The sequence below is a fragment of the Ruditapes philippinarum genome, unplaced genomic scaffold, assembly GCF_026571515.1.
Source record: "Ruditapes philippinarum isolate M1 unplaced genomic scaffold, ASM2657151v2 ctg3509_1_1_1_1, whole genome shotgun sequence".
Classification (NCBI taxonomy): Eukaryota; Metazoa; Mollusca; class Bivalvia; order Venerida; family Veneridae; genus Ruditapes; species Ruditapes philippinarum.
The window spans coordinates 24,162-49,722 of record NW_026860954.1 but is presented as its reverse complement, the minus strand read 5'-3'; the positions used below and the strand labels follow the sequence as shown (position 1 = coordinate 49,722).

Below are 25,561 nucleotides of genomic sequence, written 5' to 3'. Positions count from 1 at the left end.
TCGAACATGCCCGGACTATCACATTAATCTTCAGCACGTGAAATGGAATGAACACCCCTACTTTTGAAATGGACTATTCTCAAGTCATTGCGGAAGTAGATTTTTCGTGGGTGTACAGTGGCGAGATAGACTTCACAAAGAGCGGTTAGATTTAAACGTTAGAAGGTATGTCATATATTCTTCTTTAAAATGCATAGATAATTTATCATTAAATGCCGAATTTTAAGCCTTTTACCTCGCATATTTTCTGTAAATAGCTGCTATAATTAAGATTCTTTATTACCGGTGATGAAGTGAATATCTATTAGGAAAATTTATCCTATTATGACTGACTATACATGTACATTGATCTCTTTTGACAATTGGAAAACAGAGGCATTCCTGTTGAGATAGTGAAAATCACCCAATGGATTAATATAAGGTTTCTACTCTAGTCATGAAACATTTATTAGACCTTTTATACCTTTAACAGTTTAAAGCACAATTTAAACAGAATTATAAACTGATAAATATGACTACTCAGTAGGGGTTTTTTTTTTTTTGTCAAAACTGTGAAGGGGCCTGGGCCTGTTCATTTTGTGAAAAAAACGCGATATGTCTTGAATTTGTAGGGGAAAAAATTTGCCATTATTATAATTTCTGGCCTGTGTAAAATCTCACCTGTGTAAAATTCTAGTGCATGGATATTTTAACCTACATTGTAGCTGGTAAACATTTAAGCAAATACTGTTTTACTTGATTATTGGCATTTTGTGAAACTCATGAATTTTGAATATGAAGTCCCTATATTTTGTGAAATCTCTTTTGAAATTGTGAAGGGGCCGAACATCAGCCCTTAATAAAGAAGGAAAAAAGTGCTCTGCTCAGAGACATAGATAACATCTACATGTATTTACATCTCTGGACTACTGTAGTAGTCTAAATATTGTACAGATCTATATATCATTGCTTGTATTGTCTTGAACCATTTAATAGTTGCTGGAAAATGGAATATGATATTTTCAGTTATTATTGCTGGAATGATTTCATTCATTCATTCATTCATTCATTCATTCATTCATTCATTCATTCATTCATTTCATTCATTCAATTCAATCTTTTCAGAACCTTGAAATCATCAATTATGTCTGGATTAAGGAAAGCCAAGAAATATGACTGGAAGGATTCTAATCTGGCATTGTTTGGATCAGACACAGAGAAAAATATCAAAAGTGAGACTCAGTGGGGTTTTTTTTTTTATACCATAGAGCAACTTTTATCTTTTAAAATACAAAATTGTTTTAAATGCAAAATTTAACATCGTCAAATTGTTTGATCCATAAGTTTGTTTTTTTCAATAGTTGACCAAATCTATGTTCATTATTAGAAAAAAATGTTTTGTATATTATTATTTTTTCATAAATGTTTAGGTTTAATATTTTGTTCTGTACTTAATGATAGTCAATAGGCATTAAGGCAATTATAGCCCTGGAATAACCAAACTTTTATGGTATTGTAGGTTTTCCCGCAATAATTTGAGTAATCTTTAGATCTTTAAACTAGATAACCAAGATATATTCTTCTTTTTGGTCTCTTCTTATAAACATAATTTTCTATGATATATTGTGCAGCAATCAATTACCAAGTGCAAAATTGTTCCATTTGTGTGTATAATTTAAGTCAATATATTCACAAAATAAAATGTTGCAATGGCTTAAAATTACAGTAGGATAAACAAGTGGTGTAAAATAACAATGCTGTAAACAATGCAAATAATTTACTTAGATGTTTTTTTTTGTTTGACAAGACATGTATTAATTAATTGGTTCCATATTAATGTTTAAGCCTGTGGTGAAATTTTATCTTTTGATGACATTTTATTTAAGAAGTGCTCCAACTACAATGTGTGGGATAGTACATGTAATAGCTTTAATGTTGTTGATTTCAGAGGAATCTGCTGCCACAGAGCCAGCTTGGCAGAAAGCAGGTCAGGAAGTTGGCATTCAGATCTGGAGAATTGTGGTAAGTTTGGTTATATAAACACTTTATTGTTGAATCACTTTGTATCTTAAAGTTGGGCAATCCCTCTCAACCAAGCATTCTCACATTAAAGCTTAGTTTTACATGCAACATCATATCTTGTGGATCACTGAAGTTATTCACTGGAGACTTTTCTAAGAACCCTAACTTGAGAGATACTGGATACTTACAGAGTTAAAGCCCTTGGATGCTGATTTCTATAACTTTTATTTTTGTATACTTGACAATAAAGAACTTCTTTTTATTAATTACAAAGAAAAAATAATAAAACAGGAACAACTTACAGTTCTATATAAAGCATCTTTTTATTATTATTTTTTATTGTCAATGGACCTAAAAACTAAAAATGTTAATATACATGTAGCTTATTTTTCAATGGTTAATCCACAGTTTTTGTATAGTGTTTACAGATTTAACAATAGGGAATTATGAAAGGAATGCTATTAATGTATGAAAATATTTTCATAAGATACATAATGTGTCCTCTTGATCTGTTCAGGTCACATCATGGGCAGTCATTTGTGAAATAGTTTATTAGGTTTAAACCTTTTCTTTGTAATATTTGATTTTCATTCTCACATTTTTAGCTCACCTGTCACAAAGTGACAGGGTGAGCTTTTGTGATCGCTTTTCGTCCGGCGTCCGTCCGTCCGGCGTCCGTCCGGCGTCCGGTGTCCGTCCGTAAACTTTTGCTTTAAATGACATCTCCTCATAAACCACTGAGCCAATTTCATCCAAACTTCACAGGAATGTTCCTTTGGTGGTCACCTTTAAAAATTGTTCAAAGAATTTAATTCCATGCAGAACTCTGGTTGCCATGGCAACCGAAAGAAAAATCTTTAAATATCTTCTTTTAAACAACCCTAAGAGCTAGAGCTTAGATATTTGGCATGAAACATCTTCTAGTGAGTGTCTACCAAGTTTGTTCAAATAAAAGCCCTGGGGTCAAAATTGGCCCCGCCCCAGGGGGTCATTGATTTTCCCTATATGCATATAGTAAACACTTAAAAAATCTTCTTTTAAAAAACCCAAAGAGCTAGAGCTAAGATATTTGGCATGAAACATCTTCTAGTGAGTGTCTATCAAGTTTGTTCAAATAAAAGCCCTGGGGTCAAAATTGGCCCCGCCCCGGGGGGTCATTGATTTTCCCTATATGCATATAGTAAAAACTTAAAAAATCTTCTTTTAAAGAACCGTAAGAGCTAGAGCTTAGATATTAAGCATGAAACATCTTCTAGTGAATATCTACCAAGTTTGTTTAAATAAAAGCCGTGGGGTCAAAATTGGCCCCGCCCCAGGGGGTCATTGATTTTCCCTTTATGCATATAGTAAACACTTAAAAAATCTTCTTTTAAAGAACCCAAAGAGCTAGAGCTAAGATATTAAGCATGAAACATCTTCTAGTGAGTGTCTACTAAGTTTTTTCAAATTAAAGTCCTGGGGTCAAAATTGGCCCCGCCCCGGGGGGTCATTGATTTTCCCTATATGCATATAGTAAAAACTTAAAAAATCTTCTTTTAAAGAACCCAAAGAGCTAGAGCTAAGATATTTAGCATGAAACATGTTCTAATGGGTGTCTACCAAGTTTGTTCAAATAAAAGCCCTTGGGTCAAAATTGGCCCCGCCCCAGGGGGTCATTGATTTTCCCAATATGCATATGGTAAAAACTTAAAAAATCTTCTTTTAAAGAACTCAATAAACTAGAGCTAAGATATTTAGCATGAAACATGTTCTAATGGGTGTCTACCAAGTATGTTCAAATAAAAGCCCTGGGGTCAAAACTGGCCCCGCCCGGGGGGGTCATTGATTTTCCTTATATGTGTATAGCAAAAACTTAAAAATCTTCTTTGAAAAAACCCAAATAGCTAGAGTTTAGATATTAAGCATGAAACATCTTTAAGTAAATATCTACAAAGTTTGTTCAAATAAAAGCCCGGGGTCAAAACTGGCCCTGCCCCAGGGGTGTCATTGTTTTTAACTATATGTGTATAGTAAAAACTTTAAAAATCTTCTTTTAAAAAACCCAATGAGCTAGAACTTAGATGTTTAGCATGAAACATCTTCTTATGGGTTTCTACCAAGTCTGTTCAAATAAACAAATAAAAGCCCTTGGGTAAAAATTGGCCAGGGGGTGGGGGGGCCTATATACAGGTGAGCGACCTCAGGGCCATCATGGCCCTCTAGTTTATTCATTCTTTTTTGCTAGTCGCATTTTAAACATCTGTACATATACTTATAATCAACTTGATTGTCCTACTTTAAATGTAGTAATATTATCCATTGTTGTTTTAACCTTTACCACCCTAAATATCTTAAATGGACCTGTCCATCTGACTTTAGACATAGCCATTCATCATGTTTTAGTGAAAATTTTGAAAATTAATGACTGAATAGTGAACTGTGCAGACCATGATCAGATGGCATGGATGTGCTGTGCCCGCTGAGCTTGGCCTGCACTGGTGGCTTGGGTAGAATCAGTTAAAGCCAGCAAGCTTGGAGTGTAGTGGATTTTTGTTGTTTTTCCCGTCCTATTCTTATTACATTCAGACATAAGTTATTTTAGGTTTTGCTAATCTCTGTAAACATTCCACCAATCCATATTCAGGGTTTTAATTATTATTTTATAGACAGATTTGCGATCCATATCATTGTTTAAAATACTTTTATAATGGATTTTACTTTCAGCCTGTGTAGATTATATTTAAAATATATTGTATCCCCCTTGACCCTTGGGCAAATAGGATGTTTTCTTTGACACATCTGTTGCCTCAGATAAAATTGAAAACCCTGCATAAATCTGTAAAGTGGACTTTTCCTACTTTGGAATGCAGAAATATCCATTGTTGATTTTAGGGATGAATCATGTTCGTTTACAAATATTTAAGTAACATAAGTTGACAACAGTATTGTAGGGTCAATGTACAGGTTGACCTGACTCAGTATTGTTGGCCATGTTGGGCAGGACAAGTTTAACAATTTGCTACTAGCATACAGAGGTTAAATACCATGTCATCTAATATACTGTGTTATAAATCACTATGTAATGTGTATCCTAAAAACTAAAAACATGTGCTTTAGTAATACACACAGTGATATACCGTAATGATATAAATATTTGTTTCCTGAAATATAATTGTGTTGAGAGTCCATTAACTGGTTTATTAGTGGTTATTTTGATGAAAGATATTTCATATAAAAAAGTAAGAAACGTTGCTTTTGAAGTTAATACTGGTTGTTAAAAGAAACTACAAAGAATTTTAATATTATACAACATATCATATCAACTTCCTACAGTACTTAACATCTGTGCCTGCAGCTGCATTCAAACAGCAAAATGTTTCCACAAGTATTTATACATTATATTATCATAATTGTTGTACAAAATATGTTTAGCAGGTTTTCATTAAAAACATTTAGGTTAGAGAATATTTTATGATGATACATGCATTGACTGAGCAATAATTTTGGTTTTCATTAAAAACATTTAGGTTAGAGAATATTTTATGATGATACATGCCTTGACTGAGCAATAATTTTGGTTTTCATTAAAAACATTTAGGTTAGAGAATATTTTATGATGATACATGCATTGACTGAGCAATAATTTTGGTTTTCATTAAAAACATTTAGGTTAGAGAATATTTTATGATGATACATGCATTGACTGAGCAATAATTTTGGTTTTCATTAAAAACATTTAGGTTAGAGAATATTTTATGATGATACATGCATTGACTGAGCAATAATTTTGGTTTTCATTAAAAACATTTAGGTTAGAGAATATTTTATGATGATACATGCATTGACTGAGCAATAATTTTGACTTTCCTATGCTACGACAAGTGTGTTTGGTTTATACAGAATTTATTTTAGTTTGATTGTGTAGGAAGCTATTTAAGTCACACTTTGAATCCATTCCTGGAACCAACCAGTACTTAGCAATGGGTGTAAAATTTCTTGCTCAAGGAAGCAACAATTTGCCTCTGATAGGGATTGAACCTGTGCAGCTAGCGATCATTAAATTTCTTAGTTTGACATGTTAACCGCTTGGTCATGCTGTGTTTTTCCTACCTTTTTGGGAACTCCTACCTTTTTGGAAACTTAAAGGTCAAAAGCACCAAATTAGGAAATCTTGCAGACTTTGTTATAGCTTGAGAGAGTTATTGTTTGGATAAAAACAGTTTTAGTTTGTTTTTAGAGCTATTGTTTGGATAAAAACAGTCACACCTTCAGCCAAATTTTAAATTGCATTTGAAAAGTTTTGGGACACCATTTTGGGGAAGAAAAACATTGGAAGTAGCTCTGTTAACCAGACACTTTAATGTATATACAGCCAGTGTAAACATGTAGTCAGGTTTGTGTGGCGATCTGTTTAGGCTTAACTTTTGTGTGTAGAACTGTTAAGGCACTAAAAATGATTAAATCCATTCAACTAATAATTCATGGTTCAGACCACATAATTAGCTTCATTAGGATTAAGAGCATTGGGTCCCTGGTTTGATCCTGAGGCAAGTCTGTTCGGATATTGAATCTTATGGTCATTTGTCTCTCACCGCTGATTTTAGAAATCAAGTGGGATAAGTAGTTGGTCACTTGCGGAGAAATTGGAAGTTACAAGATAGTTGTCCACAATAAGCCAGTTTAAGGTTGATCTACTACCAAGATTTGTCCATATTTAACTGGTATAATGTTGGTTGACTGTTGAGATCTGTCCACAATTAGCCGGTATTTAAGGTTGATGGACTGCTGAGAATTATGACCTAAACTGTGTAAAAATCAGATTGCATGAAAACAATCAAACATTTATGCTTCAATTTAATGTCAAAGTGAATAATTCACAGAGTCTGTTATATTGAACAACAATGCATTGTGGTATGCATATAAACATGTTTTAATATTGATTCATAAGTGCAATTAAATATAAATTAAAGCTACGATATTACATTTATATTATTGATGATATACATATAGCTTCGCAACGGCGAGAAAATGTCAACTGATTAAATATATATATGTACAAGTAAAGCAGAAAGATATATAATGATTAAGTTCATTTAAGTTTGTTTTTTTTGCAATTTTTCATCATGTCCATCAGTATCATAAAAAATACCTATATACAAGTACATGTATAAGTAAATTATTTTCTTGCCACTAAATTTTATAGACTACATGTATATAACTGATGACAGCTGCTATACTGAAAGTGTGATCATATATTTATATATATAGTAGAAAATGATAGCTCATAAATTATTTCAGATACATATAACAGCTAGTTGACTTTGTTTACATTTATAAATTTATACCAAGTATTTGTTGGTAAATCTGTTGTATTGGGAGATATATGGTCACTTAATGGTCATTCGATAGTACTGTATAAGCAGTTGTAAATAAGAGTGATATTGTGTTAAAACCAATTCAAATAAAACTGCTTTTCAAATTAAACACTGTAAGTTGTTGCTATGCAGTTCCTCCTTATTTTTCTCTTGTATTTTAGCATCTATAGAATGATGATGTATGATAAATGATATTGTTTATTTCAGAACTTTAAGGTGACACAATGGCCCAAAGAGGACTATGGAAAGTTCTACAATGGTGATTCTTACATCATTCTGAATGTAAGTTTTGTAGTTGCTTTAAATCATTTGAGCCGCGTCACGACAAAACCAACATAGTGGGTTTGCGACCAGCATGGATCCAGACCATCCTGCGCATCCGCGCAGTCTGATCAGGATCCATGCTGTTCGCTTACCATCTCTATTACAAGTGGAGAAACTGACAGCGAACAGCATGGATCCTGATCAGACTGCGCAGATGCGCAGGCTGGTCCGGATCCATGCTGGTCGCAATCGCATTACGTTGGTTTTGTCAGGACGTGGCCTATTTGTTTGTTTTCCCATAAAAGTCAAACCCATTTTGATAGACCTAAATATGGTACTTTAAAGGCCCGTTATGTCTCAGAAATGCTTTTATGTATATTTCTCAAAAGCATTTTATTTTTGGTTTCCAGAAATTACTCGTAGTCTTTTGCAATTACTTGAACCATTCTTTTTCATCTGCTGCTTTTTGGCAGTTTGTACAGATCTAATGATTTAGTATTTTGTCATTATCCTTAAATTATTCTTTTTTTATATGCCCGAAAGAATTTCGGACATATTATGTTATACCCCCTGGCGTCCGTCCGTCCGTCCGTCTGTCCGTCCGTCCGTTAGCAATTTGGTTTCCGGAGCATAACTTAAGTTCCATTTGGCCCACAATATTCAAACTTCATAGGATGATTGTCCATATTGGGTAGAAGACCCCTATTGATTTTGGGGTCATAAGGTCAAAGGTCAAGGTCACCATGACCTTAAAACTGAAAACAGTTTCCGGAGCATAACTTAAGTTCCATTTGGCCTACAGTGTTCAAACTTCATAGGATGATTGTCCATATTGGGTAGAAGACCCCTATTGATTTTGGGGTCACAAGGTCAAAGGTCAAGGTCACTATGACCTTAAAACTGAAAACAGTTTCCGGAGCATAACTTAAGTTCCATTTGGCCCACAGTGTTCAAACTTCATAGGATGATTGTCCATATTGGGTAGAAGACCCCTATTGATTTTGGGGTCACAATGTCAAAGGTCAAGGTCACTATAACCTTAAAACTGAAAACAGTTTCCGGAGCATAACTTAAGTTCCATTTGGCCTACAGTGTTCAAACTTCATAGGATGATTGTCCATATTGGGTAGAAGACCCCTATTGATTTTGGGGTCACAAGGTCAAAGGTCAAGGTCACTATGACCTTAAAACTGAAAACAGTTTCCGGAGCATAACTTAAGTTCCATTTGGCCCACAGTGATCAAACTTCATAGGATGATTGTCCATATCGGGTAGAAGACCCCTATTGATTTTGGGGTCACAAGGTCAAAGGTCAAGGTCACTATTACCTTAGAACTGAAAACAGTTTCTTGAGCATAACTTAAGTTCTTTTTGGCCCACAGTGTTCAAACTTCATAGTATGATTATCCATATTGGGTAGAAGACCCCTATTGATTTTGGGGTCACAAGGTCAAAGGTCAAGGTCACTATTACTTAGAAATTGAAAACAGTTTCTTGAGCATAACTTAAGTTCCATTCAGCCCACAATATTCAAACTTCATAGGATGATTGTCCATATTGGGTAGAAGACCCCTATTGATTTTGGGGTCACAAGGTCAAGGTCACTATTACCTTAAAACTGAAAACAGTTTTCGGAATATAACTTAAGTATCATTTGGCCTACTGTGTTTAAACTTCAAAGGATGATTGTCCATATTGGGTAGAAGACCCCTAATGATTTTGGGGTCACAAGGTCAAAGGTCAAGGTCACTTTAACCTTAGAATTGAAAACAGTTTCTGGGGCATAACTTAAAGTTCCATTTGGACCACAATATTGAAACTTCAAAGGAGGATTGTTATTTGAAGGAGGTAATACTTTATTTTACTCCCATGTCTTACAAATGCTTCATCTTTACTAAAAAAAAAAAAAATCACTTTCGGGCATATAATGCTCCGCCTAGCGGTGCTCTTGTTATCATTTTAAATAATTATTCTGTAAAAACAAAATGAACCAAGGATTTTAAATTTTAGTGACATTTAAATACTGGTCCAGATCTACAACAAATGGTACATAAATCTGAAAAAAAAAAATCCACTCCCTTCATGCCTAGAGTCTTCTTAATATATAGCTTCCTGTTTTAAATTGTAAATTAAATGTTTTTTATAAAGTAAAAAAAGTACAAAATAACCTCTTTGCCCTTGAAAATTTTCTGTATGTGTAGGTTAATCAAGAATTATTTATGTTCATGTGTATAAAAAATAGTATTAATGACATCTGGTAAAAATATGCCTGCTTGATTAAGATTCTCATTATTGAGGTACAAAATGGGGAAAAGGGGGAAAAATAGATAGAACTTTGTGTCAGTGTTTCTGCCTGTTTTTTGAAAAGTTTGATGAAATTTTATTTTTTAATGAAATACTTGTCCCTTTTATCTGAATCATTTTTTTACTTGATGTTAATAATTTTAATTAAACATAAATTCTGGAAAACATTTCACTTGTCTTATTAGACAACCTGTGCAATACAAATAATTAATATGACACCCCTGGTACAGTAAGTATATTTATTTGGCACAAACTCAATGTTTTTGTGTGGGGGGGGGGGGGTGAAAAATTATGGCTAAAATTGCTAATTTGGGAAGTAAAAAAGACTGGTGTAAGTTCAGATTTTTTGGGAAAACTGCATGATTTTAAAGAAAACTTGTACTGGAAAGAGACCTTTTATAGGCCTTTGTTGAAAAATCACTGACACACAGTATAGTTTGTATATGGTATGAAAAAATAATTTAACATCCATTTGTGGCCTACACTATGATATTTGAAGTTTATTTTCATCGTCCTAAAAATGACACTGGTACTGGTTTGTTCAGGAAGTGTACAAGTCATACTTACAAATAAATGACAAAATCTAATAGGTTGAGCTCCTGTTATAATCAAACTGATTAAAATTAATCAAGTAGGTTATCCTTCTTACCCGTTGATGGCTGATTTAATCTGTAAATATTTTCACATTCCTGTATTATCAATCAAAAAATCAAAATGAGGGCAATTAGACTACTTCCGGATCAACTCTGTTGGCTCAATTGGTTGGTGATAAATTTTGAGTTTGCATAATTATGTAAATCAGCAACATATCAGCTCCCATGTTTAAACATTTTTGATTTTAAAAACTATATGCTGAGCACTGTCTGGTTAGCTCAATAGCTAGAGCGTTTGACTGTGATTTGGGTGATCTGGGTTCTTTTCCCCAACGGTGCAGGTCACTTGTTGTGATTGATCATGAAATCCTTTCTAAGTGGTCATTCGCACTGTACCTCTGCTCTGGCAAGTACAGAAGTTATAAGTTCCTTGTGAAAGTGAAAGCAACTAGTACAACCTTTGACAACCTGCACTTAGGAACAATGCAGTAGCTGAAATGTGCTCTGTTTAATTCAAAGTGACTAACTGCCATGATCCGGATTGAAAACTACCAATAGCACCACCAGTCCACCACCAACCTACATGCTGAATACTTAGACACTTATGGGTCAGAATCAAGCATAAAGAGAGGATATATTGCCTATACATAAAATAGCATAATATCTAAACTTGGTTGTACAAGTGGATAGAATTGTTGACTTCCATGAACAGAGCAATCAAACCTGGTCTGCATTTTTGGCAATTGGTGCATTATAGGTGTAACTCGTATGGCAAAATGGATGAAATACACTTGTTTTACAGCAAACCCTTGATATTTAGTGTTCATGAACTTCCTTATTACAGATTTAAACAACTTTTGCTAGCAGCAAATGTTTTGTTTGTGAAACTACTTGTGTTTTTATTTTTGGAAAGCGCTATTACCTTTATACACTGCCTGCAGTAAATTTTCAACAGTATTTGACATGTGGTGTAAAGATTGAATAGTTACTTGAGATAGTTTGTGGTCTAGGTTGTAAAATATAAGATACCAAGGAAGAAGATAATCTCTGATGTGTTTAGATAACATTAAAACTATCCTGTGAACATTCTTTGTTTAAATTTTCTATATTTTCTCACAGTTTGTATGACACTAAATACTCCTGTTTAAATCTGATATAGTATTTGTCAAATTGTAAAGAACTACAAAATAATATATATTACTTTGCATGTTTGAGTGTTGAACTTACTGTGTGTCTCTTAAGTATACAAGCTAAATTCTTGTGTGAAAGTTTATAATTTTATTATTTTGTAAAATCATTTTCAGGAGAAACAAAAATATCATTCTTTTTTAATTATTTTTTCCTCACCAGTCAGAGAACAAGTGCTCAAGGTGAGCTGTTCATTGTTATACCCTCTCATCCATTCTTGGTTTTCCGTCATTGATATTTTTACTTTAAAACAACATCACCATCTAAATTTCTTTCCTGGCTTATAGTGATGAAACTATACAGGAATGATCCAGATAAATTGCTTAAATGGTTCTGGTCCTCAGAACAGATAACCTACAAAGTTAGAAAAATTAACATTAAACAACTTCTCCTCCACCACTTGGTAGATCTTCATGAAACTGTACAGCAATGATCATTAGGTAGTACAAAAAATACTCTGAAAATATTCTGGTAGTTAAATCTCTTCCATGTAGACTGTATAATCTGGCCGTGAAGGCACTCTTGTTTATTGATACTACACCAAGATGCCATTGTCACTGTTTGAGAAAAATTGTTATTGACTTTATTATCTGGTAGAATTTAAATATAAAGGAAAATATAATTTTGAATTGGCATTTTGTAATACATTAACTGTTTAGGCTTTAATATTAAACATTTAGTCAAGGAAAGTGCTGTACTTAAATGTATCTTATATAAAATGGCAACAAATGTAATATTCTTTATCTCATTTTGTTATGCAAGGAAGTAGTAAAATCATTATTTCCTCTGTTAAATAAGTGCTAAAAGATAAAGAAAGGGAAAAATAATATTGAAAACAAGCAACTTCATGTTATAAAATTTGATTGTGTGGATTTTGAAATAAATTATTTATTATTAAGTTTCAGTAAAACCCCAGTCACACTAGAGCTTAAGATTACTTGCGACCACCGGCGACTTGTAAAACTGACGATCATCAGCGATTGTCTGCGACCGAAACCATTTTTGCACGTATAAATTTACTTCTGCGACTATCGTAAGACCAGTCATCATTGACAATCGCACGACAGGTCATGAACAAACGTTCGATGGTCTCAAGATTGTGTGGGATTACTTACGACTACCCGTGACCTGTCATGCGATCACATACAACTAGTCGTACGACCATCACACGATTACTAAAGACTACTCAAGATTATCAGTGACTAGTGGCAATTTGAAAAGACTGTCGTAAGATTGTCACACTTCTGAACGACCATCGTGCGGCAGCCTAAGACATTATAAGATCACTCGCGACCTGTTTGATCGCAAGGAGGTTTTGTGCAAGCTCAAAAACCTCTCTACGACTTAAATTGGTCGTGGGACCTAAATAAGATAGCCTGCGACTGTCAAAGATCACCGATGATCGTCGTAAGACGTTTTAAAGATTGTCCGCGACCAGAGGTCACTGGTGATCGTGAACTGGTCTTCACTGGTCGTAAGCTCTAGTGTGACTGGGCTTAAGTTACACCCCTAACTATCAATTGTCCTAAACAATGTATGTGGTTTTCATCATTTGGATTCATGTGAAATACATATGATAAGTATTAATCATATCAAATCAGGCCTGCTGGCCGTTACTTAATCAACCCATGTGACCTGCAGTGTAGACTAAGATCATTGTTTGCACTGTTTCCTATTAAGCCTTTTGAAATTTTCCATTAAAGGAACTCCACTGAGGTTTAAAAGCCTAAAAACATAAAATTTTGATTTCTTACATTAAGATCAGCTGGGGCACTTTAAGAGATACGGTATAAAAAATTACTCAAAAATAAATACTCAAAAATATTGAAAGTCATATTTTTGTGCTTTTCACAGCTAGAATCAAAATTTAATGAAAAGCGTTTTAATTTTGGTTATTTCCCCAATTAGAATAACTATTCTGAAAAATCATAGTGAGTGTATGATCTGAAATTTTGCGCACAACTTGTTGGTCCTGACCCACATTAAATGGAACATTAATCTCAAAAGATTATTTCGGCTCCTTCCATGTCAAAAAACCTCAGTGGAGTCCCTTTAAAATGATGACAGGTCTTGTCAAAATTGGGAGATTGAAACTTTAAACATCATAAGGATGATATCATCACACAAATCTTGCAAATACTTGACTTGACCACTTACGTACCAGGATAATTTATGAACAGAATTATCCATTCAATCAGTTTACAAGCTGATTTTAAAATGATAACAAATGTATAAAGTTTGCATCCTGAGTTCAGTGACTTTCTGTTATACAATATTTTTTGCTTTTATTTAATTTCACTTTGCCATTTATTAATGCCTTGTTTCACCTTTTATAGTTTTGTGTCCTGTTCTAAACATCCTGTTTCCTCAATTCTTAATGATTTATAACAATCTGCTGGGTGCTTTCAGTGTAAAGCCACATGATTGCAAATAAAGTGATAATTACTCTCCTAACATTTTGTTTTCTCGACTTTGGATACTTTGATATAATTTATCTTCCCGGTAAATTAAGAGTCCTCCATCAATTTTAATATATGGAGTCAATTTTAACATATTCTGTCTAAATGACATAATAATTTTAAAATTATATTGACACTTTTTATGTCATTTTTCCTCACCGTATGTAAGACTTTTACAATTGTTTACCAGTATTCATCTCTTGCATTCCATTCTATTTTATGTATCAGGTTTTCAACTCTGTTTGTTCTGTCCATGCCTTATTTGTTTATTCTTGCACATCAGACAGGATTATCTACTTTTTACACCATTGCTAGAAAAACCTGTCTTACACCTTTGTATTTTGTAAGACATTTAGTCGCATGCATTAATTGACATCTTTCCCACGCAACTTTTATAAATGAACTGCGTTCTTAGAAAGACGTCATTGTGCCATTATGAATGAAGTTGATAATTCATACGCTACTTAAAGAAAAAATGCTAAATGAAAAAACTGAGTTTCGTAATTTCTTTTCGTATAATATCATTAATTTGTAACATGCAAGAAAAAGAATCAACCACAGACTGTTGTCACAGACAGGAATATTTAGCTCTCTAAGGTAACTGTTAGCGGAAACTCGGCAGAGCCTTGTTTATTGTAAACAGTTACCCTCGAGCTAGATATTCCAGTCTGTACCGACAGCAGGTGTAAGATTCTTATAAAACCTGATGACAAGTTTTTTTTTCTGTCCAAGGTGTTCCAGTGCATCATAATTACACACATTACAAATGATAAAGTGTATTTTTTTCTTCCAGACCTATAAAGATGATGATGAGGAAGAGCTACAATATGATGTCCATTTCTGGATTGGTTCACAAAGTACACAGGTCAGTTTAAGAATTATATTCAGGGGAGAATAATACATTGTTTAATATATTTAGATAAACAGTGATTTAAAGTACATTTACAATCAAACATACAACAATCCTTGTTGTTTGTATCCTGAATTGATAAAAGATTAAAAGTACTTTATAAGTAATTACGGCCCTTTTATAAAATATATACTGAATTAAACATCCTCATTAACCCATATCCCCCCTAAAATTTCTTTAATAGACTTGTCCAGTTTACATTTTGAAACTTTTTATTATCACTTTTGGAGATTTTAAGTAAAATTTGAGATAAGTCTGCCAACAATATAAAACCTGGCCAGACTGCTAATTTATGTGACTAATGTTGTCACCACAGGAAGAAGTCAATAGCAACTTATGACAGAGTTATTGCCCTTTGACTGACAAACTATCTAACAGGATTATTTTGTTTAAATTTTATAACAGGATGAGTATGGTACAGCAGCATACAAGACTGTAGAGCTGGACACATTCCTCAATGACAAACCTGTCCAGCATAGGGAGGTACAGGGGTTCGAATCTGACATGTTCAAGAGCTATTTCAAGACCATCACGTAAATATTTCTTTTTGTTTATCTCACCAGTTTAAACAAGAGTATTCATGAATGATTTAATAGTTTTTTTACTTTTAAAGCATTTTATGTAGTCTTAAAACATTTGTTGTGGCTTTCACTCCAGTTCATTTATATTATTGACTCATTTTGTTTTCTTTTTGCATATCTTGTACTTGAACTTATAAAGGAGTTGCCCAACCTTTCCATCAATCTTTACTGAAGAAGAAATCGCATGGTATATTCAATATTTCAAACATGATGAATTATTTCATATGCTCAAGGTTGTTACATATATTTAGGTACCTATAGAATGTTTGTAACATGCAGTAGTGAAGAACAATTGTATAAAAGGCAGGCATGACTACAACCCACAACACCTCTTCCCCCACCCACCCTCCAATAATTCAAGATATAAACAAAATGCATGAAAATAACTTTCAACTTTTTTGGTCACATCAATTTCCAGAATAATGAAAGGCGGTGCCGATACGGGATTCAGGAAGGTTAAACCAGAGGAGTACACTCCTCGCCTTCTCCACTTCTCAGGAACCAGAAAGAATGTAGAAGTAAGGGAGGTAACCCGTAACAAAAAGAGTCTGAACTCTGGTGATGTGTTTATCTTAGATCAGGGACTTAAGATTTATCAATGGAATGGTAGTGGCAGTAATAAGGATGAGAGGATGAAGGTATGTTAATTCCTCTACCATACCATACCAATTTCTTTAATTAATTGTTTAAATGAAAATCTATACCATACTGACTTAGTTATTTTTTAAATGCAAATAACTCAAAATTAAGGTGAAAATGTATAATGTTGTTTACAGGTATTTTGCCTTGCAATATTTTAGTTTGGAAATAGAACAAATTAACTTTCAGAAACAGATTTTCTGCATATTGTCCTTGTTCCTTGATTTTAAGTAAAATATGATCATCCCGGGAGTCCTTATAGTCAAAAGAAGTGACTGTATTGTATAGTTAAGTTGTTTTTTAGCAGGTTATATGGCTGAGGTTTAACTTTTTGTAAGGTTTTATAATACTGCATATTTGTAACGTCACTTTTCATTGGCTAATCGTGACATTTACATAGTTTTGTATAACTGGCTGCTGTCAATTTATTAAAAAAAACTTTTTGTCTCTAAAGAGGAAGTAAATTCGTTATAAATATTCTTGACAGGTTAATAGCAATATATAAATGGTTGTATGAAATATAACCTTTGAGATATATACAAAGATATTTTTATATAGGGCCATATAACCTGTCAAAAAAAAATTTATATCTTATAATGTAACCCTTACTGTTATGTTGCAAACAAACATTTATACAAACATATAACTATGTAACCTGTTAAAAACCCTTAAAACAATTAAATTTATAAATTACAACAATATTCTTTTATTTGAGGAAAAATTTATATTACTCAATAAAAATTACAGCAGCATTGTATGTTATGATTATTCATTGAAAACCAATGTAACAAATGTTCAAGTGGTTAATTCAGGGTCCATGTCTTTTTCACCCTGATTTTGCCAATTCTGGTTCAAAACAGGGCTGAATCGGACCTGATTTTCAAAAAAGCCATGCTGATTTTTCGTACAGGTTAGATCCTTCAAACCACTTGCCTCTCACCACTATAGGTTCGAGCCACTCAAACATCTTCATATTCTTTCATGTTAGAAAGCTATCCAGCTTGAGTACAGAATGTTGGTGGTTGGTGCCCGTTTGTGCCTGAAATAATGCACTGAGAGGCATCTGAGGTCTTCCTCCACCAAGTAAAGCTAGAAAATTGCCATATTATGACCTATACTGTGTTGATGCAACATAAAACCCAATAACAACAAAAACAAAACAAAACTAAAAACAACAAATGTTCAGTATTATGAAACTGAAATACATGTTGTATGGGGTATATAAAGTTTATAATGACTTTCAGGCAATGCAGTTCTTGATTCAGTTGAAAAGTGAAAGAAATGGAAGACCAAACACTGAGACCCTTGATGAGGGTAGTACTGAACCTGGGGTAAATGATTGCTTTTTTTCTCTACAATGTTTATCTGAGGATATGGTATTTATATGAGACACGCTAAAGGGTCTCCACAGCGGTTTATTGACATGACACGCATTTTTTTTTTTCACAATTTTTGTACCATGCAGGTTTGGAGGAATAATTCAATTGTGTGAATATTTTCAAATCATTTGTTTATTCCATGTTCTCGAATAAATGTTTTGATAAAAAAAATAACTTGAATTGGGCTGAGAAACACGTAAAAAATCTTTTCACAAGTTTGTCTATTCTTATATACATGCATCTTATATTATTGTTTCTTGTCTAATTGTGTACTATTTGTGATTACATATGAAATGATATTGTAAGATGCTGATTTTTAAGCATCACATTACTGTTATTACAAGAACAAGCATCAAATTAACATTGTGAAAAAACACACCAAAAAACCCCTCCTATAACTTAAATTAGCAAGAAGTCCCAATGATTGATGTATAGACAAGTAATTCTATAGTATGTTGCTATTTTTAGCTCGACTATACGAAGTATATGGAGAGCTGTCCTACTCGCCCCGGCGTCGGCGTCCGCGTCCAGATTTCAGATTAAAGTTTTGGTGCAGTAAAATATTTTTCACTATAACTTTGTCATTTCTTAAGGTATCAACTTCAAACTTCAAATATATGTTCCTTATCATCAACCACATCTTATGTGACAAGGTTCATAACTCTAGCATCAATATTTTCAGATTTATCTCCCCTTGAACTTAGAATTTTCCTTAAAAAATACTATTTTTTACTGTAACTTCTTTATTTCTTAAGGGATCAACCTCATACTTCAAATAAATGTACCTTATCATCATCCCCATCTTATGTGACAAGGTTCATAACTCTAGCACCAATATTTTTAAGATTTATCTCCCCTTGAACTTAGAATTTTCCTTAAAAAATAATATTTTTTACTGTTACTTCTTTATTTCTTAAGGGATCACCCTCATACTTCAAATATATGTACCTTATCATCATCCCCATCTTATGTGACAAGGTTCGTAACTCTAGCACAAATAATTTCAGATTTATCTCCCCTTGAACTTAGAATTTTCCTTAAAAAAATATTATTTTTTACTGTAACTTATTTATTTCTAAAGGGATCAACTTCATACTTCAAATATATGTACCTTATCATCATCCATATCTTATGTGACAAGGTTCATAACTCTAGCACCAATATTGCAAGAATTATCTCCCCATAAACTTAGATTTTTTTACTAGAAAAATGTTATTTTTTACTATAACTTTTTTAGTTTTAAAGGTATCTACTTCAAACTTCAAATACTTATTCCTTATCATCAATTACATTTTATGTGACAATGTTCATAACTTTTGAAGCAATTTTCACAGATTTATCTCTCTTTGAACTTAGGATTTTCTTTAAGAAATATTATAACTTCTTTACTTTTTAAGGTATCTACTTCAAACTTCAAATATATATTTCTTATCATAACACACATGTTGTGTGACAAGGTTCATAACTCTAGCGTGACTATTTCTAGAATTATTTCCCTTGATCTTGGAATTTATGTTAACAAATGTTATTTTTTTACTATAACTTAATACATATTAATACATAATTGATTTTTCTTTCATAGTTTTGTCCTCCTTACTGCGTCCAGTATTTTATTAGTCGAGCTTGGCTGTCTCCTGTGACAGCTCTTGTTTGTACATTTATGGTTATAGAATTTAAGATGTCTACATTTTATATTAAAGAATCTGGTTGTTATAGTAATTTTGCTGATTACAGCACGACTTCTTCAAGTCCCTGGATGAGGAAGATGATGGTGATGACGATGTTAGCGGTTTTGTTGCACAGGATGACCAGAAGGAACTTTACCGTCTCTCCGATGCTAGCGGTCAACTGAATTATAAACTGGAGAAGAAGGGTGATGTGTCAATGGGTGACTTTGATACCAAGGTGCACTAATATAAAATGTATATTTCCTGATTGTGTTAAATTAGCTTCGTGTAACTACTGGATTAGTACATATTACCCTTTACCACATGGATACATGTTTTAACATATGTGCTACAAAAGTGCAGAAACCAGATCAACCTGCCCCTCCATCCAGTCTGATCATGATCTCCATTGTTCGTTCTTCAGTCAGAAATTCTGTTATGAATTTAAAGTGAACAGTGGAGATCCTAATCAGACTGCATGGATGTGCAGAATGATCTGGATCTGCACTGGTCGCACATATGTTAAAGCCCTTGGGATTTTTAGCTCACCTGTCACAAAGTGACAGGGTGAGCTTTTGTGATCGCTTTTCGTCCGACGTCCGTCCGTCCGGCGTCCGTCCGTAAACTTTTACTTTAAATGACATCTCCTCATAAACCACTAAGCCAATTTCATCCAAACTTCACAGGAATGTTCCTTTGGTGGTCACCTTTAAAAATTGTTCAAAGAATTTAATTCCATGCAGAACTCTGGTTGCCATAGCAACCGAAAGAAAAAACTTTAGATATCTTTTAAAAAACCATAAGAGCTAGAGCTTAGATATTTGGCATGAAACATCTTCTAGTGAGTGTCTACCAAGTTTGTTCAAATAAAAGCCCTGGGGTCAAAATTGGCCCCGCCCCAGGGGTCTTTGATTTTCCCTTTATGCATATAGTAAAAACTTAAAAACTCCTCTTTTAAAGAACCCAAAGAGCTAGAGCTAAGATATTTAGCATGAAACATCTTCTAATGAGTGTCTACCAAGTTTGTTCAAATAAAAGCCCTGGGGTCAAAATTGGCCCCGCCCCAGGGGGTCATTGATTTTCCCTATATGCATATAGTAAAAACTTAAAAAATCTTCTTTTAAAGAACTCAAAGAGCTACAGCTAAGATTTTTAGCATGAAACATGTTCTAATGGGTGTCTACCAAGTTTGTTCAAATAAAAGCCCTGGGGTCAAAATTGGCCCCGCCCCGGGGGTCATTGATTTTCCTTATATGTGAATAGCAAAAACTTAAAAAATCTTCTTTGAAAAAACCCTAATAGCTAGAGTTTAGATATTAAGCATGAAACATCTTCTAGTGAGTGTCTACCAAGTTTGTTCAAATAAAAGCCCTGGGGTCAAAATTGGCCCCGCCCCAGGGGGTCTTTGATTTTCCATATATGCATATAGTAAAAATTTAAAAAATCTTCTTTTAAAGAACCCAAAGAGCTAGAGCTAAGGTATTTAGCATGAAACATTTTCTAATGAGTGTCTACCAAGTTTGTTCAAATAAAAGCCCTGGGGTCAAAATTGGCCCCGCCCCAGGGGGTCATTGATTTTCCCTATATGCATATAGTAAAAACTTAAAAAATCTTCTTTTAAAGAACACAAAGAGCTAGAGCTAAGATATTTAGCATGAAACATGTTCTAATGGGTGTCTACCAAGTTTGTTCAAATAAAAGCCCTGGGGTCAAAATTGGCCCCGCCCCGGGGGTCATTGATTTTCCTTATATGTGAATAGCAAAAACTTAAAAAATCTTCTTTGAAAAAACCCAAATAGCTAGAGTTTAGATATTAAGCATGAAACATCTTCTAGTGAATGTCTACAAATTTTGTTCAAATAAAAGCCCTGGAGTCAAGATTGGCCCAGCCTCGGGTGTTATTGATTTTCCTTATATGTGTATAGCAAAAACTTTAAAAACTTCTTTGAAAAAAACCCAATGAGCTAGAGCTTAGATGTTTAGCATGAAACATCTTCTTATGGGTGTTTACCAAGTTTGTTCAAATAAAAGCCCTTGGGTTAAAATAGGCCCTGCCGGGGGGAGGGGGGAAGGGGGGAGATAGATTGTTGTTTTTCATTATATGTGTGTAGTAAAAACTTAACATCATGAAACATCTTCTAATGGGTGTCTTCCAAGTTTGTTCAAATAAAAGCCCTGGGGTTTTAACTGGCCCCGCTCCAGGTGCCTTTATACAGGTGAGCGACCTCAGGGCCATCATGGCCCTCTTGTTTAGAGACACTTTCAGTGTTTCCCACCTAATTAGAGGTGTACTGGTAATAAATCCAGGTAATCCTAGTATGTACCCACGTATATGGGTTTTGAAAATTTGAATATCGATCTTAGAGCTGGCTAGAAAATCAACACCAGCTCGAAATTCGGGTTTTGGGAATTTTGAATTTCGATCTTCGAACTGGCCCAAAATTCAACTCCAGCTCGAAATTCGGGATTTTAAAATTTTGAATTTCGATCTTTGAGCTTGCTGGAAATTCAACTTCAGTTTGAAATTTTCTGCGTAGAAATCGTAGAACCAAGGGATCTTTTCAGTAAGAGCTAGGGACTGGTTCCCTGATTCCCTTGCATCTCATAGCTGTCTCTGAAGTGATTAGTGAAGAATGATGTCTACGTCCCCGCAAGGGGTTTGACATTCATGGAAGATAGATAGATAAGGTTAAGTTTACTTTTGCATACTATTTCATGTTTGAATCATTCCCTTTTATGTTTCCATTCTATAAGATTACTCTTTAAGACAGTTTTGTATTAAACCAATCACCCATTAAATCATTTTATGTGTTACAGGATGTTTTCCTGTTGGACACAAAGAAGTCATTGTTTGTTTGGATAGGAAAAGGAGCCAGTGAAGCGGAAAGAAGAAATGCAATGGGTTATGCACATGTAAGTTCTCAATTGCCACATTGCAAAATGTTTAATTCCATATTATATTATACAATATTATAAAATATATTATTGTATGATGATGTATTGGGCACCCATGGCCGAGTGGTTTAGGTCATTGAATTTAAACCACTTACCCTTAACTGCTGTGGGTTTGAATCCCGCTGGGCTTTTTAGTCTTTCATGTGAGGAACCTATCCAGCTAGCTTAGGGAATATAGGTGGTCCTACTCAGGTGCCGGATAGTACCTGAAATAATGCACGAAGGGCACCTGAGATCTTACTGCACCAGTAACTCTGCAATGTCGCCATATGCCCTATACTGTGTCAGTGTGACGTAAAACCCAATCAAAAATCGCATGATAATGAGGTGAATTTCCAAGTCTATTGACCTAGCTAATGTGATATTTGGATATGCATCAACATTTAAATGCCATGAATATTTAACTTCATTGTATATGGGCAGAATAATAGCATCCAAATTCAGAATTCCAATATGTCTAAAATGATGAAATGAGGTTTTGGTAAATTTTCAAAGTTGTCTGTTAATTCTTTTTCACACAAATATGTAAGACTTTAACAGACAGCAAACATAACACAGAAATTTTGTCAAAAGACAAATATAGAAAGGAGGCAACATATCCTAAGGGTGATTAAACAGTATTCAAGTAGGAAAACTGGAACCACCCAAGTTAATAAAATGCCAAATAGAAGAAACTTAAAATACCACATAACATGTATACACAACAATAATGTCTTTCTGAATGATCTAGTCACATTTAAGGCTTTACGACATAGATTGACAAGTAAGGGAAGAACTCATTTCCTTTTTTGTATGATATATTATATTCGATAAATAGATTATGTGACTTTGTGTCATATAAGAGTAGCCACTTTGTGCATGCGCAGTTTGCTCTTAGAAAATAAACAAGCATATTTCTTTCATAAAGACAGTGTGAAAGTATTCTTTTTCAAGTTTTTGACGTTTTCAAAATCCAGACAAAATATCTTCAGGAAATTTATAGCTATTTACAGTAAAGACTGTTTACAGTGACCTTCGATGGGAGAAAAGAAAAAAGGTCATTATAGACAGGGAGTCACTGTGGACAGTCTCTACATAAATCGGATATATGAACATATCCTACCAATATTTTGTTGAAAAGCAGGATAGTACCATACTAAGGGTTTAATTATATTTTTATTGATATTAAACATATCAAATATCATTCATAAAAAACAAGAGAATATTGAAAGTGCATGTATTATTGGTTAAGATTATAATCTACACCATAACATTAGTATTTAAAAGTTACATATTCATTAAAATGTAATTTATATTGATAAATCTGTTTGTAAAAAAATGTTTAATTTCAATTTTACTAATGAGATGTTACTGTAGAGACATTTAATTTTGTATAATCAGCCTGTTTACTTTACGGAGTTCAATGTATTAATAAAACAAAAATAATAAAAAAAAATTACAAATCTTCACACAATTTCTACAGATAAGTGCTCCGAAAAAAATTAACAATCGAGGTTTCAAACATAACCACACCTTTAAGACGTTTGGCATTGTTTATCTTTACTCGCCAAAACACCGCAGCAATTATGTATATGCAGGTGTCTTTAATCATTCTATCGGCGAAAATTGATTGAATCTGTCGCCATTTTGTATAATTGTCAACAAACAGCCACAGTGTATTAGCGTGTCGCCGATTGGTCAATGCAAACTGCCGTAGATACAACGCGCGTTCTGATTCGTCAATCGCATGAATACGTAATAAGAAAGATAAACATAGTGAACTCTTGCCTTGCGGCGTGTATTTAACTTTGTTGATGTTGACACGCGTTCTTAATTAGCGGATTAACGGTAATTGGTTGTAATTGAGAGGTAAACAAATTATTAACAGACCTAGCGGCGTAAATAAGTATGACGGAAAATTATAAAAATCGGGCGACTTCAAAATCTATTTGAAGTTTGTTTTAGGCAAAGTCGCTGATCCGAAGGCGACTTCTTCGCCAATGTCGTCACCTAGTTCAAGCCTTGCTCCCCTTGCAAAAGTCGCTGTTCACGGCTCAAATACCGTAACGGGTGACTAAATCATGGTCGTTGTACGGACTAGACAGGGAGTCGCTACATACAGACCATTTATATAGTAAATACTGTTCGGCGCACCTAACTATGGTCAGTAAAGACAGAACGTCGCTATATACAGGGGTCGCTAAGACAGTCTTTACTGTACACTTAAATGCTTTTTATTTTCATATTTTATTTTTTTATTTTTAAAGTTTAAATCCATTAAGTGAACAAATATCAATTAAGTTTTCAGTTTATCGTGCAATCAGATCATACTATTTTATGGAAAAAAGTTGTGAAATGTTACTTAATTAACTGTTTAACCTTTTTTGTATCATTCCAGAATTTTCTACAGAAAACTAATCATCCCTTGGTACCAGTCTGCTGTTTAGCAGAGGGTGGCAGACAGGATGCCCAGTTTCAGATGGCTATTGCAGCTTAGAAAACAACAAAACTGTTATATATACCGGGGGAGGAAAATAGAATAGCCGTTAATAATATTTAATGTAGGGGGGAAAAACTGACAATTTTTATAATTTTGTATTCTGATATCACAAACTTGTTAAAATTCTATGTATTGACATAAGCTGCCATTTGTATTCTTTTTGTTTTGGTTATCTTTTGTTGTTAAGTCTTAATATTGCTATTGTCTTTAGTAATGCTATATTTGTAATTGCTCTAATTCCTGAAGCTGCTATTATTTATTTATTTGATTTTATACATTTGTCCAACAAGACTAATTTAGACAAATATTTAGGTACAAAGGATTGGGGAAAAAAGAGTAAAGTTTAGGTCTATATTGTTGAAGAGTTTGCATCTATAAGCAGAAATTTGTAATGTTGTGGTATTGATAATGATTTTATGTGTGATATGTAAAATAAATTTACTTTGATTTTTTTTTTTTTTTTTTTTGGGGGGGGGGGGGGGGGGGGTTCTTATTTCTAAGAAATTAATGCTGATAAAAATGCATGAACGGATTTATCATTTAAGCAGCCCAGTTTATCTACTCAAATTTTCCTCTTTTTTTTAGTATATTTTTTTTTCTGTATTTGTTTTCTTTGTTTACCTACTATGGGACCATGTTTCGTTGTATATGTATTGTATGTTACTTATTATGTAAAGTGCACTTAGTACTTGAGACCAAAACTTTTATAATGTGATAATATTCTTGTATGATCATAAATAAAGTTTTATGATAAGTGAAGTTGCATTGGAATCATAAATCACTGTCAA

At 33.6% G+C, this 25,561-nt stretch overlaps 1 protein-coding gene across 1 annotated transcript; it reads left to right on the top strand.

Moving 5' to 3' along the window:
* The first annotated feature begins 17 nt into the window (after window positions 1–17).
* On the top strand, window positions 18–25,561 carry LOC132714017 (gelsolin-like protein 2). The gene is made up of 11 exons (XM_060696750.1): window positions 18–165; window positions 1,105–1,211; window positions 1,928–2,001; window positions 7,563–7,637; window positions 14,957–15,028; window positions 15,479–15,606; window positions 16,073–16,292; window positions 17,538–17,624; window positions 19,407–19,577; window positions 22,157–22,252; window positions 24,672–25,561. The coding sequence occupies exons 2-11, from the start codon at window positions 1,124–1,126 to the stop codon at window positions 24,768–24,770; spliced, it is 1,110 nt and encodes a 369-aa protein (XP_060552733.1). The 5' UTR covers window positions 18–165; window positions 1,105–1,123; the 3' UTR covers window positions 24,771–25,561.

Coding starts and splice junctions, on each gene's coding strand:
- LOC132714017 (XM_060696750.1), top strand. CDS start 1,124: ATGTCTGGATTAAGGAAAGCCAAGAAATATGACTGGAAGGATTCTAAT. Junction 19,578..22,156: donor TGGGTGACTTTGATACCAAG/GTGCACTAATAT, acceptor TATGTGTTACAG/GATGTTTTCCTGTTGGACAC. Junction 22,253..24,671: donor ATGCAATGGGTTATGCACAT/GTAAGTTCTCAA, acceptor GTATCATTCCAG/AATTTTCTACAGAAAACTAA.